This window comes from Anoplophora glabripennis, unplaced genomic scaffold, assembly GCF_000390285.2.
Source record: "Anoplophora glabripennis isolate ALB-LARVAE unplaced genomic scaffold, Agla_2.0 scaffold906, whole genome shotgun sequence".
In the NCBI taxonomy this organism is placed as follows: Eukaryota; Metazoa; Arthropoda; class Insecta; order Coleoptera; family Cerambycidae; genus Anoplophora; species Anoplophora glabripennis.
The window spans coordinates 110,842-131,067 of NW_019417166.1; the positions used below are offsets into that span (position 1 = coordinate 110,842).

The following is a 20,226-nucleotide window of genomic DNA, read 5'->3' on the forward strand; positions in this document are numbered from 1 at the left end:
AGGGTCTCAAAATTAAAATGTAAAAAATGATTTTTCTTGATAACTCCGGTGATTGTAAAGAGATATTTATTTGAAATTTAGCATATATTTTGATCTTATGTCGGCACACTTTTTGTGTAATTTTGGTTTAAAATATCAAAGTGCGAACGGTGGGGAAAATGGTTGCAGTTCAAATGGACCCCCTATTTTTTTTGAGTACGTCTATGTTTTCCGAATTTTTTTTATTTAAAGTGGCGTTTTATTCTATTTTTTTTCACTCTTGTAAGATTTTTATTTGGGGAATCGTTTACAAGATATTGTACCTTTTTTGGATATGCGACATCAATTTAGTCGACGTTAGACTTTAATTTTTGGGATTTTATGGAAAATTTCTTTTATGTGGTACCAATACTAACTAAACAACAATTAAAAAAACGAATTACATGAAGTAAAGAGCACTTTAGGCTGAAACCACATATTTTGATTTGGTGTTTGCTGTACGAGATTTGCAACTTTTTTAGATATGTTAGGTTTAGATCAAATTAAATATCGCTGATCATGATGATGATCATTTCCATTTTATTCAGTAAAATGAAATAAATAAGACGACTCAAATCTTTCATATCGCCCCAAAAAAAAAAAAATATTGGGAAAGTAAAGGCGCACTCAAAAAAAAATAAGAGGGTTCATGGGTACTGCAACCCGCCACCCCTCCGTTCGCGCTTTAGTATTTTAAACCAAAATTACACAAATAGTGTGCCGACATATGTGCTAAATTTCAAATAAATAAATCTATAATCACTGGAGTTATCAATAAAAATAATTTTTAAATTTTAATTTTGACAACCTGTATTTTGAAAATAGGGCTCAGAAATAAAAAAATAAGAAAAGCCCCATTATTTTGGTCCAAAGAATATGTAGTTAACGGGTTAACATACTATTTTGTAACACCTTATATAAAAAACTGGCATTAATACACAAGTAGTATCTTATCATATTTTATTGAAATTCTGCATAGCGTTTTGGAATTATTAAGAAAAACCTGAAAATTCTGTAATTCTTCATTTAGAATTGAAACGAAAAATAAAATATGTTTACTACCACTACAAGAGGTCTGATGTTAATATAATTACTTATATAACTGTAATGATGACGATACATTCATTAACGGCTTGTGGTTTCTATTATAGAAGTATATTTTTTCAGTAGTAAAGAATTTTACATAGTACAACAACCATTACATCCTATCCTCGATGCTTTAACTATGTTTCAAAATTTCAGATGGATCAAATGGCTTTAGCGTTACCCAGTAGGGACTACTACTTAAAGGCAAGTAGTGAAGGTGATATGGTCGCTTACCACAAATACATGACCAATATTGCTATTCTTCTTGGGGCGAACAAGACCACTGCTAGTGAAGAGTTACAGCATGTTGTAGAATTCGAAAGAAGACTGGCAAACGTACGTATAGTAGTTAATAGTTATATACGTACCAGTAGTATCAGTAAGTGGTACTTTACAAGGCGAGCATGTAAGTTTCATTAAAAGCATGAGAGCCCTGTGAATACACTTATATGGCGCGTACAATATTTTTTCTGCTACAGCCAATAATTTGACCTTAATAGAACTACTCAACTACAGCAGTTTACTGGTCATACATTTATATTAAAAATGTAACTTGTGTGTTAATATTTATGTTGTAAGTGCGGGTATGCAAAGTACAATTATTAAATGTTGATGTTACGCTCAGTTTAGGATTCATATTTGTGTAATCTACAATATTAGATTCGTTTCTGCAAGTATCAAATTGGTTTTGTTTATTTTCTACAATCATTAAGATTTTAAGATTTTATTTGCTATGTTTACTTTATTCTGAAATAGTAGATACAACCGTCTGTCACGGTAGAAGATTTTGATCCCAAGTGATGCCTTAAACTTGTGAAACTTCCACCTCCATTAATCTGTGTAAGTGGCTGAAGTCCTGTGGTAAAAGTCACTGGCAAGTTCTATTGGGTAGGGTAATTTTAGATATATAACTGTTTTGCAAGAAATATTTCCTACTGAATGCATTGTAATAGGTTGCTTAGGACATTAATTGCTTTTAATAAAACACCGTCAAAAAATTTGAATAAACTTTCCTACAAAATCATTACAATTTTCTTTTTAACGACCAACACCCAATTGTGTTGAAATAATAACACAATTGGTTGAGTAATGTTCACCAACTATTTATTAGCCAAATAAATNTGGTCATACATTTATATTAAAAATGTAACTTGTGTGTTAATATTTATGTTGTAAGTGCGGGTATGCAAAGTACAATTATTAAATGTTGATGTTACGCTCAGTTTAGGATTCATATTTGTGTAATCTACAATATTAGATTCGTTTCTGCAAGTATCAAATTGGTTTTGTTTATTTTCTACAATCATTAAGATTTTAAGATTTTATTTGCTATGTTTACTTTATTCTGAAATAGTAGATACAACCGTCTGTCACGGTAGAAGATTTTGATCCCAAGTGATGCCTTAAACTTGTGAAACTTCCACCTCCATTAATCTGTGTAAGTGGCTGAAGTCCTGTGGTAAAAGTCACTGGCAAGTTCTATTGGGTAGGGTAATTTTAGATATATAACTGTTTTGCAAGAAATATTTCCTACTGAATGCATTGTAATAGGTTGCTTAGGACATTAATTGCTTTTAATAAAACACCGTCAAAAAATTTGAATAAACTTTCCTACAAGATCATTACAATTTTCTTTTTAACGACCAACACCCAATTGTATTGAAATAATAACACAATTGGTTGAGTAATGTTCACCAACTATTTATTAGCCAAATAAATCTTATATTTATAACATTGAACAACTTTTTAGTTAGCTTGCTAAACTATTTGTGTATGGTATGCTACATCTAATAGTAAAATCAATTCTAAATTACCACTAAGTAAACGTATGTGTTATCTGACAGAGTTCAAATTGCGCGTCGATATATTTTTTTACACAACTTTGCGTTCCCCTTATTCAGAAATGCATATGGTACAACGAAGGAGTGATTTTCACACAGTTTGTTCCCGTTCTTACATATCTTAGTCTAACTATTCAATTCAACAATTCTTTTAACTAAGAATTGTGTTGATAAGCTTATTTCTTTGTTAAAATCCTAAGTTCACTCAAAATTCACACCAAAATAATTTCACTCATTAATAACCTTCATTTTACAATGTTATTTTTTACTTCTTTATCAAATAAAATGTTTTCTTGGTCACTTTCTTCTTAAACAACAAACATTTTCTAAAACGCCAGTACAAAAAACATTTCTCAGAATAAACGTATAGTTAATTTAGAAGGGAAGGAAATTTTTGGGGCAAATATAATTTATAATTATAATTTATAAAGTTTTATAAAGAATTGGATTGGTTCTAAAGTTCATCGTTTCTAAGATATAAACTTTTATTTTTTTTGCCTGACTTGAAAAAATATTAAGCCAGTTTAAATCAAGTTTAACAATGTTCATAAATTATCTCTTGATTTTATCAAATAAGCTCTTTGACAACAATATCTAGGTATACTACACAAAAAAAGCTATATTAATATCAAGAATAGATGTTTTTTATTTAGACTATATGAATTCCTTGTCTTAATAATTTTTTATTCTTAACATAAAGTTATGCTTGTCTTTGTTTGAACTTTTAGGTGATTTAAAGCAAATCTTTTAAATATATAATTAAATAAATAGTATATTGCATTAACAGAAAATAGAAACTGAAATATACATATTATTTAAATAGTATCAATGATTCTTATAAATATATTGCGTGTTTTATTTAGATAGATTTAATTAATTTTTAGTGCATATTAATTTTAGACTGTTTACGTACGAAAAATGTTACTACTGTTTCTATATATATATATACAGGGTGTCTCACACTTAAATAGCAGGACTTCAGGAATCAGTAGAAGACCTCATTTTGAGTCTAAAAGTTCCTATATATATGGGTCCTAAAACGCTTAGTTTCTGAGATACAGGGCGTTCAATTTTATTTTTGTTTTATTTATTTATTTTTTAACTAAATAACCGCTGACAAAAAAAATCATCATGTTGCGNGCCCTAACCACCATTCAGTGCAGGAATGAGGGAAACCTGGAAAACCTCATTAATTAGGGGGGTGGTCAAATGCCAACCGGTGTCAATCTCTCACATTGACCCAAGCCAACATTCTTCCACCCTACCATACCTGCACAGAGGGTGCCAATCCTCCGTACAAGCATAGCTAATCTACGGTCTACCCGCCGCGGGATTCGAAACCCAGGCAGATAGCACACATCGATTCAAGTACTTACGCCTTAAACCATGCGGCTATCGACCGACTTATAATAATTAATGTTGTTATATGGAACAACTACTCTGCGGTATAAAGTATTACATTTCGGAGCTGAGTTCATAATAATATACACCTTCTTTTTATTTTATAGTAAAAATTAAAGTTTCTCAAGAAAAATTAACAATTTTAACACAAGAGAAGGAAAATTTAAAAAAATTGTAATAAAAGTTATTGGCATACAAAAGAAAAATTAAGGGATGTGAAGCAAGTATATTCCTTAAAAAACAAAATCCTGAAACACAATATTACTGCCAGAACTTTTTTTTCTGACATTTTTGAAACGTTGAGAAAAGCTATTTCGGCAATTTTTAAACTCTCGGCTATCAAATCAAGTAATTATAATAAAAATTAAGTCCAGTTGTGATTTTTTAAGCTAGATTCAAAGTGTTTCAAAACATGTCTACATAACTTGATGAGCATCTAGTCTAGACTCATTCATGATTTGTTGACATTTTAAGTAATCTCGTAGAGTACTGTTGAAGTGCAATGCGTTTGTATAAATGGTTGAAGATCTTTAGATTAACGGATAGAGAGAAAATAATAAACTCACCCGAAAGTTATGTTTTAAAATTGAAATTCCTTTATTAAATACATTAATTTTACTAACTTCAGGACTTACAGTAACTTGAGCTCATCATGGATTAATAGAAAATAATTATACCCAAGGATTACATGGATTAATTTTAATTAGGAATAATTTGACCCCCTAAAGGGATCCAAACCCTTAACCCAAATGAAATTCCTTTATTAAATTTGCGTTGAAAATCTGTTTCCCTTAGATATCTAGTTTGAGCTTCCTTGAAATCAATAGCAGTAATGTTATTGTATTAAAATACATTCTTATTATAAAACCCGGAGCCAAGCTCTCATAAAATTTTATGTAATACTTTACATTTCTGAATTGCTTCTGACTGTGCTATAAATGTCTCCAGGAAGTAAAACTTTACGGCAAATGTACGGTCTACGGAAGCAATTTTTTCTCTTTTAAACGTCGTATTATTTCTCAGACTTCTATAATAAAAATTAATCATAACAGCAAACCACAAACCATACCTAGCATGAGACTAACGCAACTGCAATAGCAAACATATATTTCTTTGCAATAAAATAAGAGTCAACATTACAAAAAAAAACTATTAAAATCCACTAAAATTTACCAAAATTGGTTAATAAATTAATAGTCTCCAATTTTTTTCGCCAAACTACTGATATTACAAAATTTACCGCAGTGTATGTATATTTGATCAATCTATTGGGTCAAAAAATTGGTCAATATAAAATATTGATAGATACAAATATTAAGTTGCAAACTCTCAAGTTGTAGTGAAAGAATTAAACGCATGCACAATAGGGAACTGGACTATGCATTGTTGTCAAATCTCATCATTTAAAGAAAAAGCAAATTTCCATATCACCCGCCGTGGGCAAAAAAAATGGTAACACATAACTACTTGTAAAAACTTTAAACGGTTTTAAAGAAATATTTGTATTTATTTTTTATATCGTTTGTTTTTTAAAACAGCAAATATAATTATTTTAAAACATAAATTAGTTTTAATTGCAATTACTAATATATATACATACCAAAATTTTTTATTTTTTAAAACAATTTCTTTAATGTTCGACATTTTGCCCACACTGAAATCAAAAAAATATGGTGACTTTAAAATGTCACGCCATCTGTGTTCACAAAATTTTCCATTAGTTTCACTGTCTAACAGTTAATTAAAAAAATATACAGGGTGTAAGAAGTTTGACTGCCATTACTTCAACATGAGATGGAGTAATCATAAATGAACAAAAAAGTTGTATATTACAGGGGCGTAAGATTAACAGTTTTCAAAATATTAATATTGGGGAGTTTCATCACATGACAACAGCGCTTAACCTGCCGATGCACACCACGTGTGCACGCGGCAGACTTGTCCTATGGAAAAAATGTAAACAACTATTATTATGAAACATTTAGTTTTCAAAACAATTGCTTTCCAGTTTTTAAATAAATAAAATAAAATGTATAGATTTTGTACTACGGATATACTGTTGTGCTTAAATTTTAGCTCGAATTTTAGTAATTATGAATCTCTTAAAACAGGAACTTAACTTTAAATCAAATTACCTCGTACGTATTAAAAATAATTTTAGGTTCTTACCAAAAAACAACATTTAGTAATTTTTAAACGCACAAGTACAAAAAAAACTACAACATATGCTCAAAATGTTCACCACCAGTTTCGATATACACACGACACCATTGAATCCAATTTTAGCGCAGTCGCTGGAAAACAACTCAAGAAAAGGAAATAGTGGTACGCAAAAAACACTCCGACATGGTCGAATCCAGATACTCACTGAATTGCGTATTGGTCATTGCTGGACACCTTAGTACCTCGTGTTAATAAACCGCCGCGCCTCGAATTTTATTAAAAATTTTAAATTTATTACAACGCTAATTATTTTTTAGAATTAAGCATAAAGAAGTTCAAAAAAGGGATAAACATTGTATTTTATGGTATTCTATGCACGCAATAATGTCAATATTCCTTAATTAATCGAAGTTTTGTACATCAAGTTGGAGATTTTGATAATGTTTTTCTCGAAAATAGTTGAGTTTAGGATTTTTTAATGCATTATCGTCTGTTAAAATTGAGGGAGTCAAACTTCTAACACACTGTATATTTACAATTAGTAACGTATGTACGTACCAATATTAGTTAATATTTAATAAAGTATGTAAAAATTTTTATTTCTCTTTTAGAATTTTCTTTATGTTCAGCGCTTCGACCACAGTGATATATCTAAAAAAATATGGCGACTTTAAAATAATACAAAAACAATCTGTTTTACTAAATTATTACTGTACTAATACGCAAATTCCGGGTGACTCGTTTAAAAAACTAATTATAACAACTCGAATATTTATTTGATTAAAAAAAAAGAATTTCAGATTCGTATTCAGGGGAATATGGAGTATTACCCCTAAAAAACTGATCCCCACTTAAAGTTACACCCTGAGTATTCATTTCAGTGCGATTGTTACGAATTTTGAACAGTTTAATAACAATTTTATAAATAAACAATTTATAAAGATTATGCCGAAAAATGAATTTATACAATAAGTATAATACATACATTATTTAGATACGTCCCTAAATGTTGTACAATTTTGATTGAACAAAATTATAAATTAGTTCAATTAAAACTTGAGCATTAATAATATCGAGAGAATGCCAATTAGGTCAGAATAGGAACTCAGAGTAGAAACACAGACAAAATAGCTATCGTCACGATTGTCTGTGGTAGAATAATGACTAAGGTTACGAAATTCGTATTTTTTACACTAAAAGTTTCGATATAACTCTCAGGATTCTCCTGATTTAAATATTAAACGAAGAATTAATTAAAAAAGTGTGCGGTATTGTGCCCAAAGCCCACAAGACTTTCCAGAAGTAATTTTGACGAAACGCTTTTCCTACGCTCATCAGTGTCAATTAAGTATACCTCATTCTTGCGACCCTCCCATGCGCCAGAAATGTCTGCGATATGAAAAATATATTTTGTTAATACGCAATGCCGACAAAGCGCTAAATATAAAAAAATATACAGGGTGGCCAAATGAAAACGAAACAGAACCATTTTCAGGAACTGCGTCAAGATTGTAGAAAAACGCTCAGACCCGTCGATTTTAGATTAAAGGGGGACATTCTTTGCTGGTATTTTTGACTCCGCCACTTTCACCCCCAAGCAAGGGTAAGCATCACCCCAAAATATTTAAATGGCATTGGGGGTTGAGTAATATTTCTTTTGAAAGCTCTTACAATTCTCTTTACAACAGACTTTAAATTTTATAATTCCGCCCAATACTTATTAAGAATTTTGATTTTAAAGTTGAAACTTATGTACAAACAATTAGTAACGGTAAAAATGTCAGTCATTCGAGTTAAGTACGCCAATGGTATAAATTTAGTATTTCTTGCGTTACATTGGTTTTTGGCGATTTGTTATCACTTTCGTAAAAAAAACACAATTGTAAAAAACAGAAATGAATGCTATACACACACAATGAACGTAAAATTAGTGGATTCCAAATTATTTTCTAGTATTATTTGGAAGCGTTGGTTGGTAGTTTATTTAATTGTGTTTTTGAAAATTAAACACTATGGTTTATTCCATTGCGGAAAGGGTAGATATCATTTCGCTTTACTTTATGAACAATAAATGTGCGAATAGAACAGCTCAGCTATTTAATGAACAACATCAAGATCGACATGTCAGGAGGAAGTATGTTCTAGAGTTAGTAAAAAAATTTCAAGAGACAGGGAACGTAGCCAATAAAAAACGAGAAATTGAAAAACCTATAGTTAATGAAGCTAGTGAAGTTGCAGTTTTGGGACAAGTTCATCTTGATCCTACATTAAGTACGAGGCAGCTGGCATCTGTGTCTGGGATCAATCGAACTAGCATACAAACCATTTTGAAGAAGAATAAATTCCATCCATACAAAATACATTTAGTCCAGGAACTTCATGAGGATGATTATGACCGCCGTTTGCAATTTTGCGAAATAATGAGTGAGCGAGCAGGGAACGATCCACAGTTCCTTTTTAACATCTGTTTTTCTGATGAATGCAGTTTTTTCTTGAACGGGACGGTAAATCGTCACAATTGCCGCTATTGGTCCGATTCAAACCCAAGAGTTTTTCACGAGGTGCATACACAGCAACCGGAAAAATTAAATGTATGTGCTGGAATTATAAAATTTAAAGTCTGTTGTAAAGAGAATTGTAAGAGTTTTCAAAATAAATATTACTCAACTTCCAATGCAATTTAAATATTTTGGGGTGGGTGCTTGGTGGGTGAAAGTGGCGGAGTCAAAAATACCAGCAAAGAATGTTTGTTTTCATTTGGCCACCCTGTATAAAACAAAATTCTTTTAATTCCATTTAAAATTATGGCGAAGGCGCCAATGTTTTCGGATGAAAGAACTTAATTTATAAATATACAGAGTGCATTTGTAAATTCTTTTAGATATAGAATTATGTGAATTATGTGAACTTAAAAGTAAGATGATATTTTTTCAACGCTGCCCTATATAAGTTTGAAAATTTGGAGACACTTCTAATAGCTGTTTTACAATGACAATTTATTCATGAATAAATTCACGAAGTTCTTCATGAATAAATTTATTTGTAAACGGTTCCGTTTTACATTGCTACGTACTTTGTGAATTTCTTTGACACATAACAAATCAAAGAAGCAAATAAATTTCATTCCATTGTTAATGTTGGGTTTGTAGTTAATCAAACAAACTACTCAGTAAAATTAAAACGAAATTGATAGGTTTTATGAATAAAATGTTTTTGAAGAATCTCAATATTTGTAAAAGAAGTGATATTCAGAAGAAAAAGAAAAGCGTTGCTATATTGTTACTAATTGTAGCCAGCACTCTATTATTAAATTTAAATGAAGCATACTGTAGTACCTTTTTGACACTTACATATATTAAATAAATATTAGTTTTTGTAAGCAACAAATCAGCAAAAACAATACAAAACTAGTACCAAGCCACACAATTATTTACATGTCAATAATACAACCTCATTAGTGATCTGAGGCTGAGGATTTGTTGGGATGGTACTTCTGAATTTCACGAAGAAATTCACGAAAATTAGAACATGTTCTAATTCGTAAAGAACTTCATGGATAAATTCATGAAGCTATTTGACAACAGATTTGATACATTAATTACACTTGCTTCACGAAGCGACTTCATGAATTAATTCATGAATAAATTCACACAGTAAAACAGCCAGGTATAATAAATCACTAACTTATTCAGGAATGTATGTATTAAAATAGGGTGCAACTGAAATGTTTAGCCAAACTTTAATGGAGAATTCTGCACCACAAATTAATAAAAAAAAAGTTTATCCAAATGCAGTGTCCTCGGAAACGCTTTATTTTCGAGATACAGGGTGTTCAAAATTTCAAGTTGCAAAATACAATTAGGTAAAACTATATAAATATTTTGTTTCAATCATGCGTAATGTGATTACTTGAATTAATATTATTTAAAAAAAAAGATGTCATGACATTTTTAACAATAATTAATAAATCAATATTATATAGATACAACATTTTGTCATTTGTCTTGGAAAAGACGCTTCCTAGAAATACACAAACAAATGTTGTTCTATCACAATTTGAAATATCTGATTTTTAGAAGAAATAATTTTAGCACAATTACTAAATCTGCCCCAAAACTATGCGCGTATGTTGAAAATAACAACATATACATACATTTCTAGATAATCAGAAGCTACATCACAAGCACCATATTTAAAAAAAATAGCTTCAACCATTTTCTTGTAGTTTAAAAAACATCAAAATATGCCATTAAAGTTTGGTGAATAATTTTAATTACATCCTTTTTAAAAAATTTCTTCAGTATATGTAAATAATTATAATTTTTATTAAGAGTAAAGGCAGCAAGGTATATGATCTTTAATGACTTTAATTGAACATAGATTTTAACAATAAAGGCAATAAGCTACATGACTATTGATAAACTATCGAAGTAATTTTCAAAATGATGTGTTTTTCTAAAAAATGTTTCGAAATCTATGTTATTAGTAAAATTTTCATTTTTTTCTAATAAAGCCTCAAATCAAATTAGAAATACTCATACTTAAACAATTGAAAAAACTGGAGGCGTACATATTTTTTTAATTAATGTATATTCTACTTTCCACGGGGGCAATCAAAATCTAGTTTCGACCAGAACATGCTTTCAAATAAAGTATTTGTGTGTTAAAAATTAGGAAAGAATTCGTTTGTGAGATATTCTTTTTTATTTTCACCATCCAGTAGCCTAGATGTTTAGGACATATATTTATAAGATGATTTTTTCATAAAAAACATAAACTACCTATTAACCTATCCCTGTATAAAAAATATAACTTAGTGTTAATTATTTACGTTTGCTTGTTTTAAAGTTAATTAAAACAGTACATGTTTCGTGTTCTACTTTGAACTAATACTTTTTTGTCTACAACTTCAAAGTAACAAGTATCGAATTTCAACATTCACAGAGAGAAGGCATGGAGAGAGTTAACAGCCTACGAAAAGATTTTACCTTTAAAAGAACATTCGTTAATTAATTTGCCACCAGTTAAGAATTGATTACTTATTGGAAAAGTTTGTTTTCTCTTCGTTCACTGTGGCTATTCAAGTTAAGAAGTTCTACTTTTAAGAAAATACCATTAGTACCTTTATCAAAGGGGTTCTATCCCACAGATAGTGCGTTGATTTACTTCCTGAATGTATTGTTCAATTACTTAATTCTAAAACTTGACTTTCTTTCCTAAAATACGAAACTTATCTATAATCTGTTACCCGTTTGCGAACCCTCACATTAAAACGGCATGCTTGATAATTATTTGAATTTACATTTCAACTATCTTAAAAGGAAAGTGGGAACAGAACAATGAAGAGGAGGAAGACTTGAGAGGGCGAATTATTATTATTACAAAATAGGTTAGGGTAGAGGACTTACGTCCTATTATACCCAAAATTAACAAAATATGTACAGCACAATAGGTATAATAAACATATTAAAGAATTAAATTAAAACTACTAAAACTATTACAAAAGGTGAGCATCCAGTCTACTTTTAAATGAATTAAGCGATGGTGCACCAATTATTGAAGCCGGTAAATTGTTCCAAATTGTAAAAATTATGTTGGACAGGAAGTATTGCCTAGCTCTAGATTTAACATTTTCTTTTTTTAACTTTAATTCATGACCACGGAGGCGATCATCAGAATTTAACGAGTAGATTGAAGACAATTTCCCGAAATTAAATTTAAGAATTTTAAAAGTCATAATTAAATCACCTCGAAGGCGACGCTGCTGGTAGTCTGTGAGATGGGCCATGGAAAGTCGTTCCACATAGGAAGGTCGAATTCGTCCAAAAGAAAGCCTGGTCGCAGAGCGTTGAACACTTTCTAAGGATTGCTAGTCTCGAATGAGATCAGGATACCATACAGAACCAGCGTACTCAAGAATTGGCCTCACATAACTACAGTACAGTTTACACGACACATCAAATGATAAATTAGTGAACGACTTTCACAGTAAATAGAGTTTAGAGTTAGCACGCTTACAAAGTTTACATGATCTGACCATGATAAATTGGAGTTTATTATGGCACCTAAGTCATTATGAGAAGTCACTGTTGTTAGCACTTGTCCATGTAAGGAATACCCACAATTGGGATTTCTACGACCGATATGGATAACAACACACTTGTCTGCATTTAGCGGAAGTAGCCATTTATCGCACCAGTAGGCAATGAAAACTCGTTAGAGGGACACATGGTCACTATCAGGATTGGCGTATAGTTTAGTATCGTCTGCGTAGAAAGATACCTTATTCTTGACGTGATATTGAATGTCACTTGCATATATAATAAACAATAGGGGCCCTAAAACTGAACCCTGAGGTATGCCGCTGAGGACCAGTCTATCGCCGGAGAAAGATTCACCTACCCTCACTCTAAAGTATCTATTTGTTAGAAAACTGTTGATCCATTGATGTAAGGTACCGCGAACGCCCACATGGTCCAGTCTGTGTAAAAGTCTTCTCCTTGGCACCCTATCAAAATCTTTTGAAAATTCAAGGTAGGTATATTACATCTATATGATCACTATTGTCTAGAGCGAGAGACCAGTCGTTTACACAGTGGATTAGGTTTGTTAATGTGGAACGATTTCTAATAAATCCATGTTGCTGTGCAGAAATAACGTTTTCTTGTAGTAAGAAATCTGTCATAACCTCCACAATTCCATAATTTTATACAAATTGTGGGTAAAAGACTGATTGGGCGGTAGTTATTGGGGTCCAATTTGTCTCCTTTCTTGAAGATTAGTGTAACTGAAGCCTGTTTCTACATGGATGGTACAAAACTGCTTGAAAATGACTCGGACATAATCATAGACAAAGACAAGATAAGGGCATCAACACATTTTAGAAGGATATAAGGCGATAAGCCATCCAAACCAGGGGAAGCACATTTTCGTAGTTTCATCAAGTGCTTTTTAACTATATCTGGAGTGAATTCAATGTTCTCCAAACAGGACACAACAAGTGGTCCGGTAATAAGTGGAAGAGGATCACAAGAAGATTCATCAGTATAAACTTTGGAGAAGGCGAGAAAAAGTATTTCCGAAGTGTCTTGGTTATTATAACATATTTCGCCAACAGATGGGTTCTGCGACTGTTAAGTGACCAACACAAAGAAACTGTATGATTACTCTGAAATTGTTTTTGGTTGGTTACCAAAATAAGGGTCGAATCATCACAGCAGATGAAACGTGGGTTTAGCATCTTAACGATAAACACTTAGTGGAGGGACATCATACCCATTTATTGATTAAACAAAAAAAATCAAGCTGACCCTGTCAAATTCTGGGTTAAGAAGGATATTTTGTTGGTTGGTTTTGTTATCATTGGTCAAACAACAAATGCAGATAATTATTATCAAATTCTTCGACAGTTGACACGTACCTGTAAAGAACTGCGAACCAAAGGTGAAGGTGACTTTTGCATGAAAATTTCGCCCACATGTCGTGAACACACATTTCAAGATAATATGAATCATCGGATATGTAAGTAGTTGAGAGGTTTTAATTTAAGCTTTAAGCTTTTCTTTTGGATAAAAGCAGTTTGAATGCAGTGATCAATTATTAAAATACTGCAAGTAAATGGTTGTGGTAATAAACGAAAGAGTTCTACGAAGAACTAGTAATCAAAAACGAATGCAGATGAATATGTTTACTATGTATATAAGAATACATGCATATTTTTATTAATTAAATAGTTTTTGTCTAAAACAGGTAATATCTAGATTCTGCATATTTCTCATTGTTCAAAAATAAAGTAACAAGAAGTATATCTGGTCTTTTATTTTTTTTATAAATATGAATAATTAAAATGGTAAATAATAAACAAGTAAAAATTAAGGCATGTTAAGTTTTAAATGAACTCCTCAGTTTAGAGCTTCTTAACTTCGTTAATTGAGATATAAAGCATCCCGCACGGTCTTTTTTTACTTGAAATCTTTTAAATTATGTAAAACTATTATATTCTTTAAAAATGCCATTTTGATAAATATTTCTTGAATGCAAATTTCAGTTGTTTTTTGGTTCAATATTAGGTATATTAATTAGCAAAAAAACATTACATTACATTTACATTACTTTGTTGTATCTTTAACAATATCGAATAGTCCTGTGTTTTGAGATATTTTGCATACAGTACAGAAAATTACAGTGAGTTGTCTTTGCAAAGAAGTATTGTCAAGATTATATTACCCGTTAATGAAAATCAAGTATTATATGGAGACCAAATACTAGTAAATAATTTCCAAAATAAAACAGGTTATTCAGAAGTAATTCATTTCCAGGCATCATTGCCAGAACAAGACAGGCACGATACCAGCATGATCTACAAGAAGATGACTTTAAAGGAATTAAAATTATATGTCCCGCAAATAAAATGGTTAGAATACTTCAGATCATTTCTCGATGTTAACATAACAGAGGATGAAAATGTAGTCGCATATGGATTATCATATTTTATTGAAATGGGTAAAATTATTTCTGAAACAGATAGGCGGTAAGTACAAAGTCAACTTATTTTCTTTTGTAAAATGTTTGTTACGCGATTGACATTTGTTGTACAGAGCCTTCATAAATAATTACAAGTCACGTGACCCCCGAACTTTGGCAACCAATATTGCACAGCTGGTACTGTCAACTAAAACTTCCTAAATCTTGGCGTCACCAATGTTAATGACAATGAACAATGACAAATCGTTACATCTACGCTGGAGATAATGCTATCGCTGATTGGTTGAATAAAATATCGTGATAAATTACACCAACCACAAGCCGGTTAAAAAGAATGTTTTGTTTGAATAATTTTTAATATTACCGAAATTTAATTGCCAACGTGAAGGAAATTACAATGCTGTTCCAAACAAAATTACTGATCACGTGACTTGTAATTATTTATACAGACCCCGTAGTTTTCAAGTGTTCTTTATTGATTACTTTGCTAAAAACTTTTAGTTCAACAATACAGGGAGTGGCGTGTATAAAATATAAAAATTAAACTACAGCTTCCTAACGATATTTATAATAGAAAAGTCTTATACGAAAAAGTTCTATTTTTGCGTTTTTTTTTTTGTAAATTAAAGTTCAATTATGGATCAAAATATTTTCTCTGGAACGGTCCTGTCCGTGTGCTGTACGATGAGTTACGTGCTGTAGACCAGCCGCGTAAACAAATGGTCGTTGAAAGATGGAAAAACATTTCTCAATTTTTGGGGAATTTTTCAATGCAAAAGAAACTAAGAAAAATACATATTTAAAAAAACTGATATTTTCTTATTATAATAATTAATAGTAATTAATTAATTACTTACTAACTGCATGTACTAAACAAACTCCATTAAAATTTGTAACAAAATGAAATAAAACCTACCATTTCTAGAGAAAATATTGAAATTGATCCCCATTAACGCGGATACAGGCATGGCACCCAATTTTAGCGAATATTTTTCCAAATTCCAAGTAAGCATTCCCCTAATTGTGTCAGCAACCGTATACGGTTTCGCAATTCTTCCACCATAGCAATTGGAGTATTGTAAACCAATGACTTCAAGTGACTCCAAAGATAAAAGTCCATTGGAGTTAGATCGGGTGACTGAAATGGCCACGGCACAGGATCAAAGCGTCCAATCCATCGCTGAGGAAACATGTGTGCCCGAACTTGTAATGTCACATCGTTCAATAATTCAGGCAACCGGTTCTCCAAAGAGTCAGTCCATTTAGTCATCCTTAAAAGAAATAGGGACCCACAAATACATCGCCTATTATGCCAGTCCAACCATTTACCGAGCGAGAACCGATGTTGAAAATGAGTTTCCCTAATCGTGTAAGGATTTTCATCGGCCCATATGTGCATATTATAGAAATTCACTTCATCAGGGGTAAATGTCGCCTCATCTGTTAAACAAACATAAGCACGAAAGTCTACTTGATTCTGCAAAAACTCATTCGTTGATCACAATCCGGGGGTAAAATCTGTTGAACTGGTTGTAGATTATAGAGGTACAACAGCTGGCGCCCAAAGGTGCGATGTACGGTACGAGATGAGGTTCCTACTTGCTGTGCGAGTCGTCGAGTACTAATGGTGGGGCCTTCGTCAAGATTTTCCAACACTGCTTCTTCAACATTAAGGTTCACTTGCTGACCACGTCCTTCTCCTCGAGGAATAACACTTCCCGTATCACGCAGCCGGTGAACGCACTGTAGGATTGTATTTCCACATGGAGGGTGAGCTGTGGCCATCGTTCTCAGTAGTTCTAGTTGCCGCGAGTGCATTTTCTCCGGATGCACCATACACTAACACCATATTGACACGTTCGGAAATAGTAAATGCATAGTTTTCTCGGTTCATTGTAAAACTAGTATGTGCACAAACTAAAAAATTAAGCAAAGTAAGAAATAAGAATTCAATACAAATACAAAATCAGTTGACTGCACAAATTATTTGACAATGTAACCTAACCTTCTTTTAGTATTACTAGTGAGGGTTGCTTTCGCTGTACAGCAAGAAATAAAACGCTTTCTCAACGGTAATAATAAACTGTTTTATTGAAAACTAAATTGTGGAAAAAGACGTGTTGACGGTTTGAGGGTTAGCTGGAGAATCGTTGGAGAGTGCCTTGTAGTTGAAGTCGGTCGTTCATGGGTACGCGTCTGGTGACCGGCGCCAGCAGCCCTTCTTGGAACGCTGGTTCGTCCGGCGGCGTCCTGCGGCGCTTTTGACGTTGTGCTTTCAAATATGGGTCACTTGCAAACATGTGTACCCACACAACCCCCTGCCAGTATGGATGCCATCACGGAACTTGCAGTCGGTCAGGGAAACGGACCCTTCTACCGGACCTAGTGGTAATTGCCTTGGGTGTGGTTGGCACGGATAATGGGGCAGAAGTTGATGGAAGGCTATTGTTCTCGTTCCTGGTATCTGTCGCATCATTCAAACAATACGCCGGTTTGACTCTGTCTATGGACACTTTAACTTCACGACCACGTACTAGCACCGTGAATGTTTTGTCGTCGCGTTTAATCACTGTAAACGGACCATCATATGGGTTCTGTAGTTGTGTTTTAACGCCGTCCGCACGCACAAACACATGTGTCGCTGTTGCCAAGTCTTTAAAATCGAATGGCGTCTTGTCGCCATGGCGTTTAACTGCGGCTAGACGTAAGCTTTCCATATGATGTCTGAGGTCCTTAACAAAATTCGCTTCGGTGCTGAGCTCGTCCTTTGTCCTGCGGGAATGAAGAAATTCTCCGGGTAGGCGTAGATGTTGTCCGTACACCATCTCGGCCGCGGTAGCTTGCATGTCTTCTTTCCATGCTGCACGTATTCCCAATAGCACAGTGGGAAGAATGCTAGTCCATCGATCGTTTTGGTGGCATTTTATTGCTGCTTTTAATTGGCGGTGAAAACGCTCTACCATGCCATTTGCTGCTGGGTGATATGCGGTGGTTCGGAGATGAGTCGTACCTAGTAAACTATTCAGGCGTCTGAATAGGTGCGATTCGAACTGTCGACCCTGATCTGTCGTTATTCGCAAGGGTGATCCAAATCTGCATATCCAATTAGCATATAAAGCGCGAGCTACAGTTTCTGCCTCCTGGTTCTCTAGCGGGATTGCTTCTGGCCACCTGGTGAAACGGTCTACGCAGGTTAAGCAGTAGCGGTAGCCCTCGGATGGCGGCATCACGACAATATCCACGTGGATATGTTCGAATCTCGTCGACGAAGGTTGAAATGAACCTGTCGGAGAAGTCACGTGTCGTGTTACCTTTGCGCGCTGACATTCGACGCAGCAACGTGCCCATTGTCTGCTATCACGCTTTATTGACGGCCAGACGAAGCGTTGCATAAGGAGCTTGACTGTGGCGTTAATTCCGGGATGCGAAAGACCATGCATCGAGTCGAACACTACTCTACGAAATGGCTTGGTGATAAACGGCCGGGCCACGTCCGTAGATACGTCACAAAATACAGTCGCATTCGTGTCAGGTATTTTGATCCGCTTTAGTGTGAGGCCGTGTTGTCCGTCGATGTACTCCTTGATTTCGTCGTCATTTTGTTGCGATGCTGCGAGTGCCTCATAGTCCAAAGTCGCGCGTATTTCGTTTACCCTGGACAAGGCATCCGCTACAACGTTCTCGCGACCAGCCATGTGACGAATGTCTGTCGTAAACTGGCCAATGAAGTCTAGATAGCGGAATTGTCGCGGTGTGCACTGACTCGATTTTTTCGCGAAGGCAAACGTAAGAGGCTTATGGTCGGTGTAAATCGCGAATGTTCTTGCCTCGACCATATGCCGGAAGTATTTAACTGCTTCGTAAATCGCAAGAAGTTCGCGGTCGTAAGCAGCGTATTTGCACTGAGCTGGGTTAAGTTTTCTGGAAAAATACCCTAGCGGTTCCCAATCGTTCTCAACTTTTTGTTGCACAACGGCACCAATTGCAAAGTCAGAAGCGTCACACACTAGAGCAATTTGCGTATTTTCCCCGGGGTGCGCGAGTAAAGCTGCCTGTGCTAAGCTTTCTTTAGCCGCCACGAAAGCACTTTTCGCGTTTTCTGTCCAATTTATGGGTGCTTTCCCTTTCACATCCCCTTTAAGCAGGTCATTCAGTGGCGCCTGGGTACCTGCTGCGTTGGGTACGAACCGTCGGTAAAAGTTAAGGGCGCCAAGGAATTGTCGTAATTGCTTTATTGTCGTAGGCAGCGGGTAGTCTTTTATTGCCTCGACCTTTCCGGGCAGCGGACGCGTGCCCTCACTTGACACCAGATAACCGAGGAATTTCACTTCGCTTTGTCCGAACACGCACTTTGCGGAGTTAATTACGACGCCGTACTTCTGCAGCCGCTGGAACAGTGTTTCCAGGTGACGTAGGTGTTCCTCTTCAGACGATGAAGCTACAAAGATGTCGTCGATGTACGCATAGCAGAAATCCAAGTCGCGTACTTTTACTGTTCAAATCACGTCGGGGTCACCACTTGAGGGTTGCTTTCGCTGTACAGCAAGAAATAAAACGCTTTCTCAACGGTAATAATAAACTGTTTTATTGAAAACTAAATTGTGGAAAAAGACGTGTTGACGGTTTGAGGGTTAGCTGGAGAATCGTTGGAGAGTGCCTTGTAGTTGAAGTCGGTCGTTCAAGGGTACGCGTCTGGTGACCGGCGCCAGCAGCCCTTCTTGGAACGCTGGTTCGTCCGGCGGCGTCCTGCGGCGCTTTTGACGTTGTGCTTTCAAATATGGGTCACTTGCAAACATGTGTACCCACACTAGTATTAGACTATACCGACTTAAATTATAAGGTTGCATCTCAGGTCGCATAAAAACATTTCCAAGATTTTTAATATATAACACAGGGTCGGCCGTCATTTTCGTTGAATAAATTAATTTACAAAAAAAAACGCGAAGATAGAACTTTTTCGTATATGACTTTTCTATTACAAATATCATCAGGAAGCTGTAGTTTAATTTTTATAGATTGTGCACGCCACACCCCGTTTAATATTGAACGATTACCAACTTCAAAATTATTCTAATTAAAAAACTATTGCAGGGGGGTACTTAAGTTTAGAATATGGATGGGATATTGATCAGTTGGATAAAATCGACAATTGGGATGGGTCAAATAAAAAATTATTGTTATTTCTGTTTCAAGCTATAATTATCATAAATAGGCTTAATTTTTTTTCATCAGA

At 34.0% G+C, this 20,226-nt stretch overlaps 1 protein-coding gene across 1 annotated transcript in view; it reads left to right on the plus strand.

Annotated features, from left to right (window-relative positions):
• The window catches only part of LOC108912671 (neprilysin-1-like), a 96,249-nt gene that overhangs the window by 62,223 nt on the left and 13,800 nt on the right, over positions 1-20,226 (plus strand). Inside the window, exons 6-7 of the mRNA XM_023455987.1 lie at positions 1,261-1,440; positions 14,828-15,039. Of these exons, the coding sequence (XP_023311755.1) occupies positions 1,261-1,440; positions 14,828-15,039 (392 nt within the window). The remainder of the gene's footprint in view (positions 1-1,260; positions 1,441-14,827; positions 15,040-20,226) is intronic.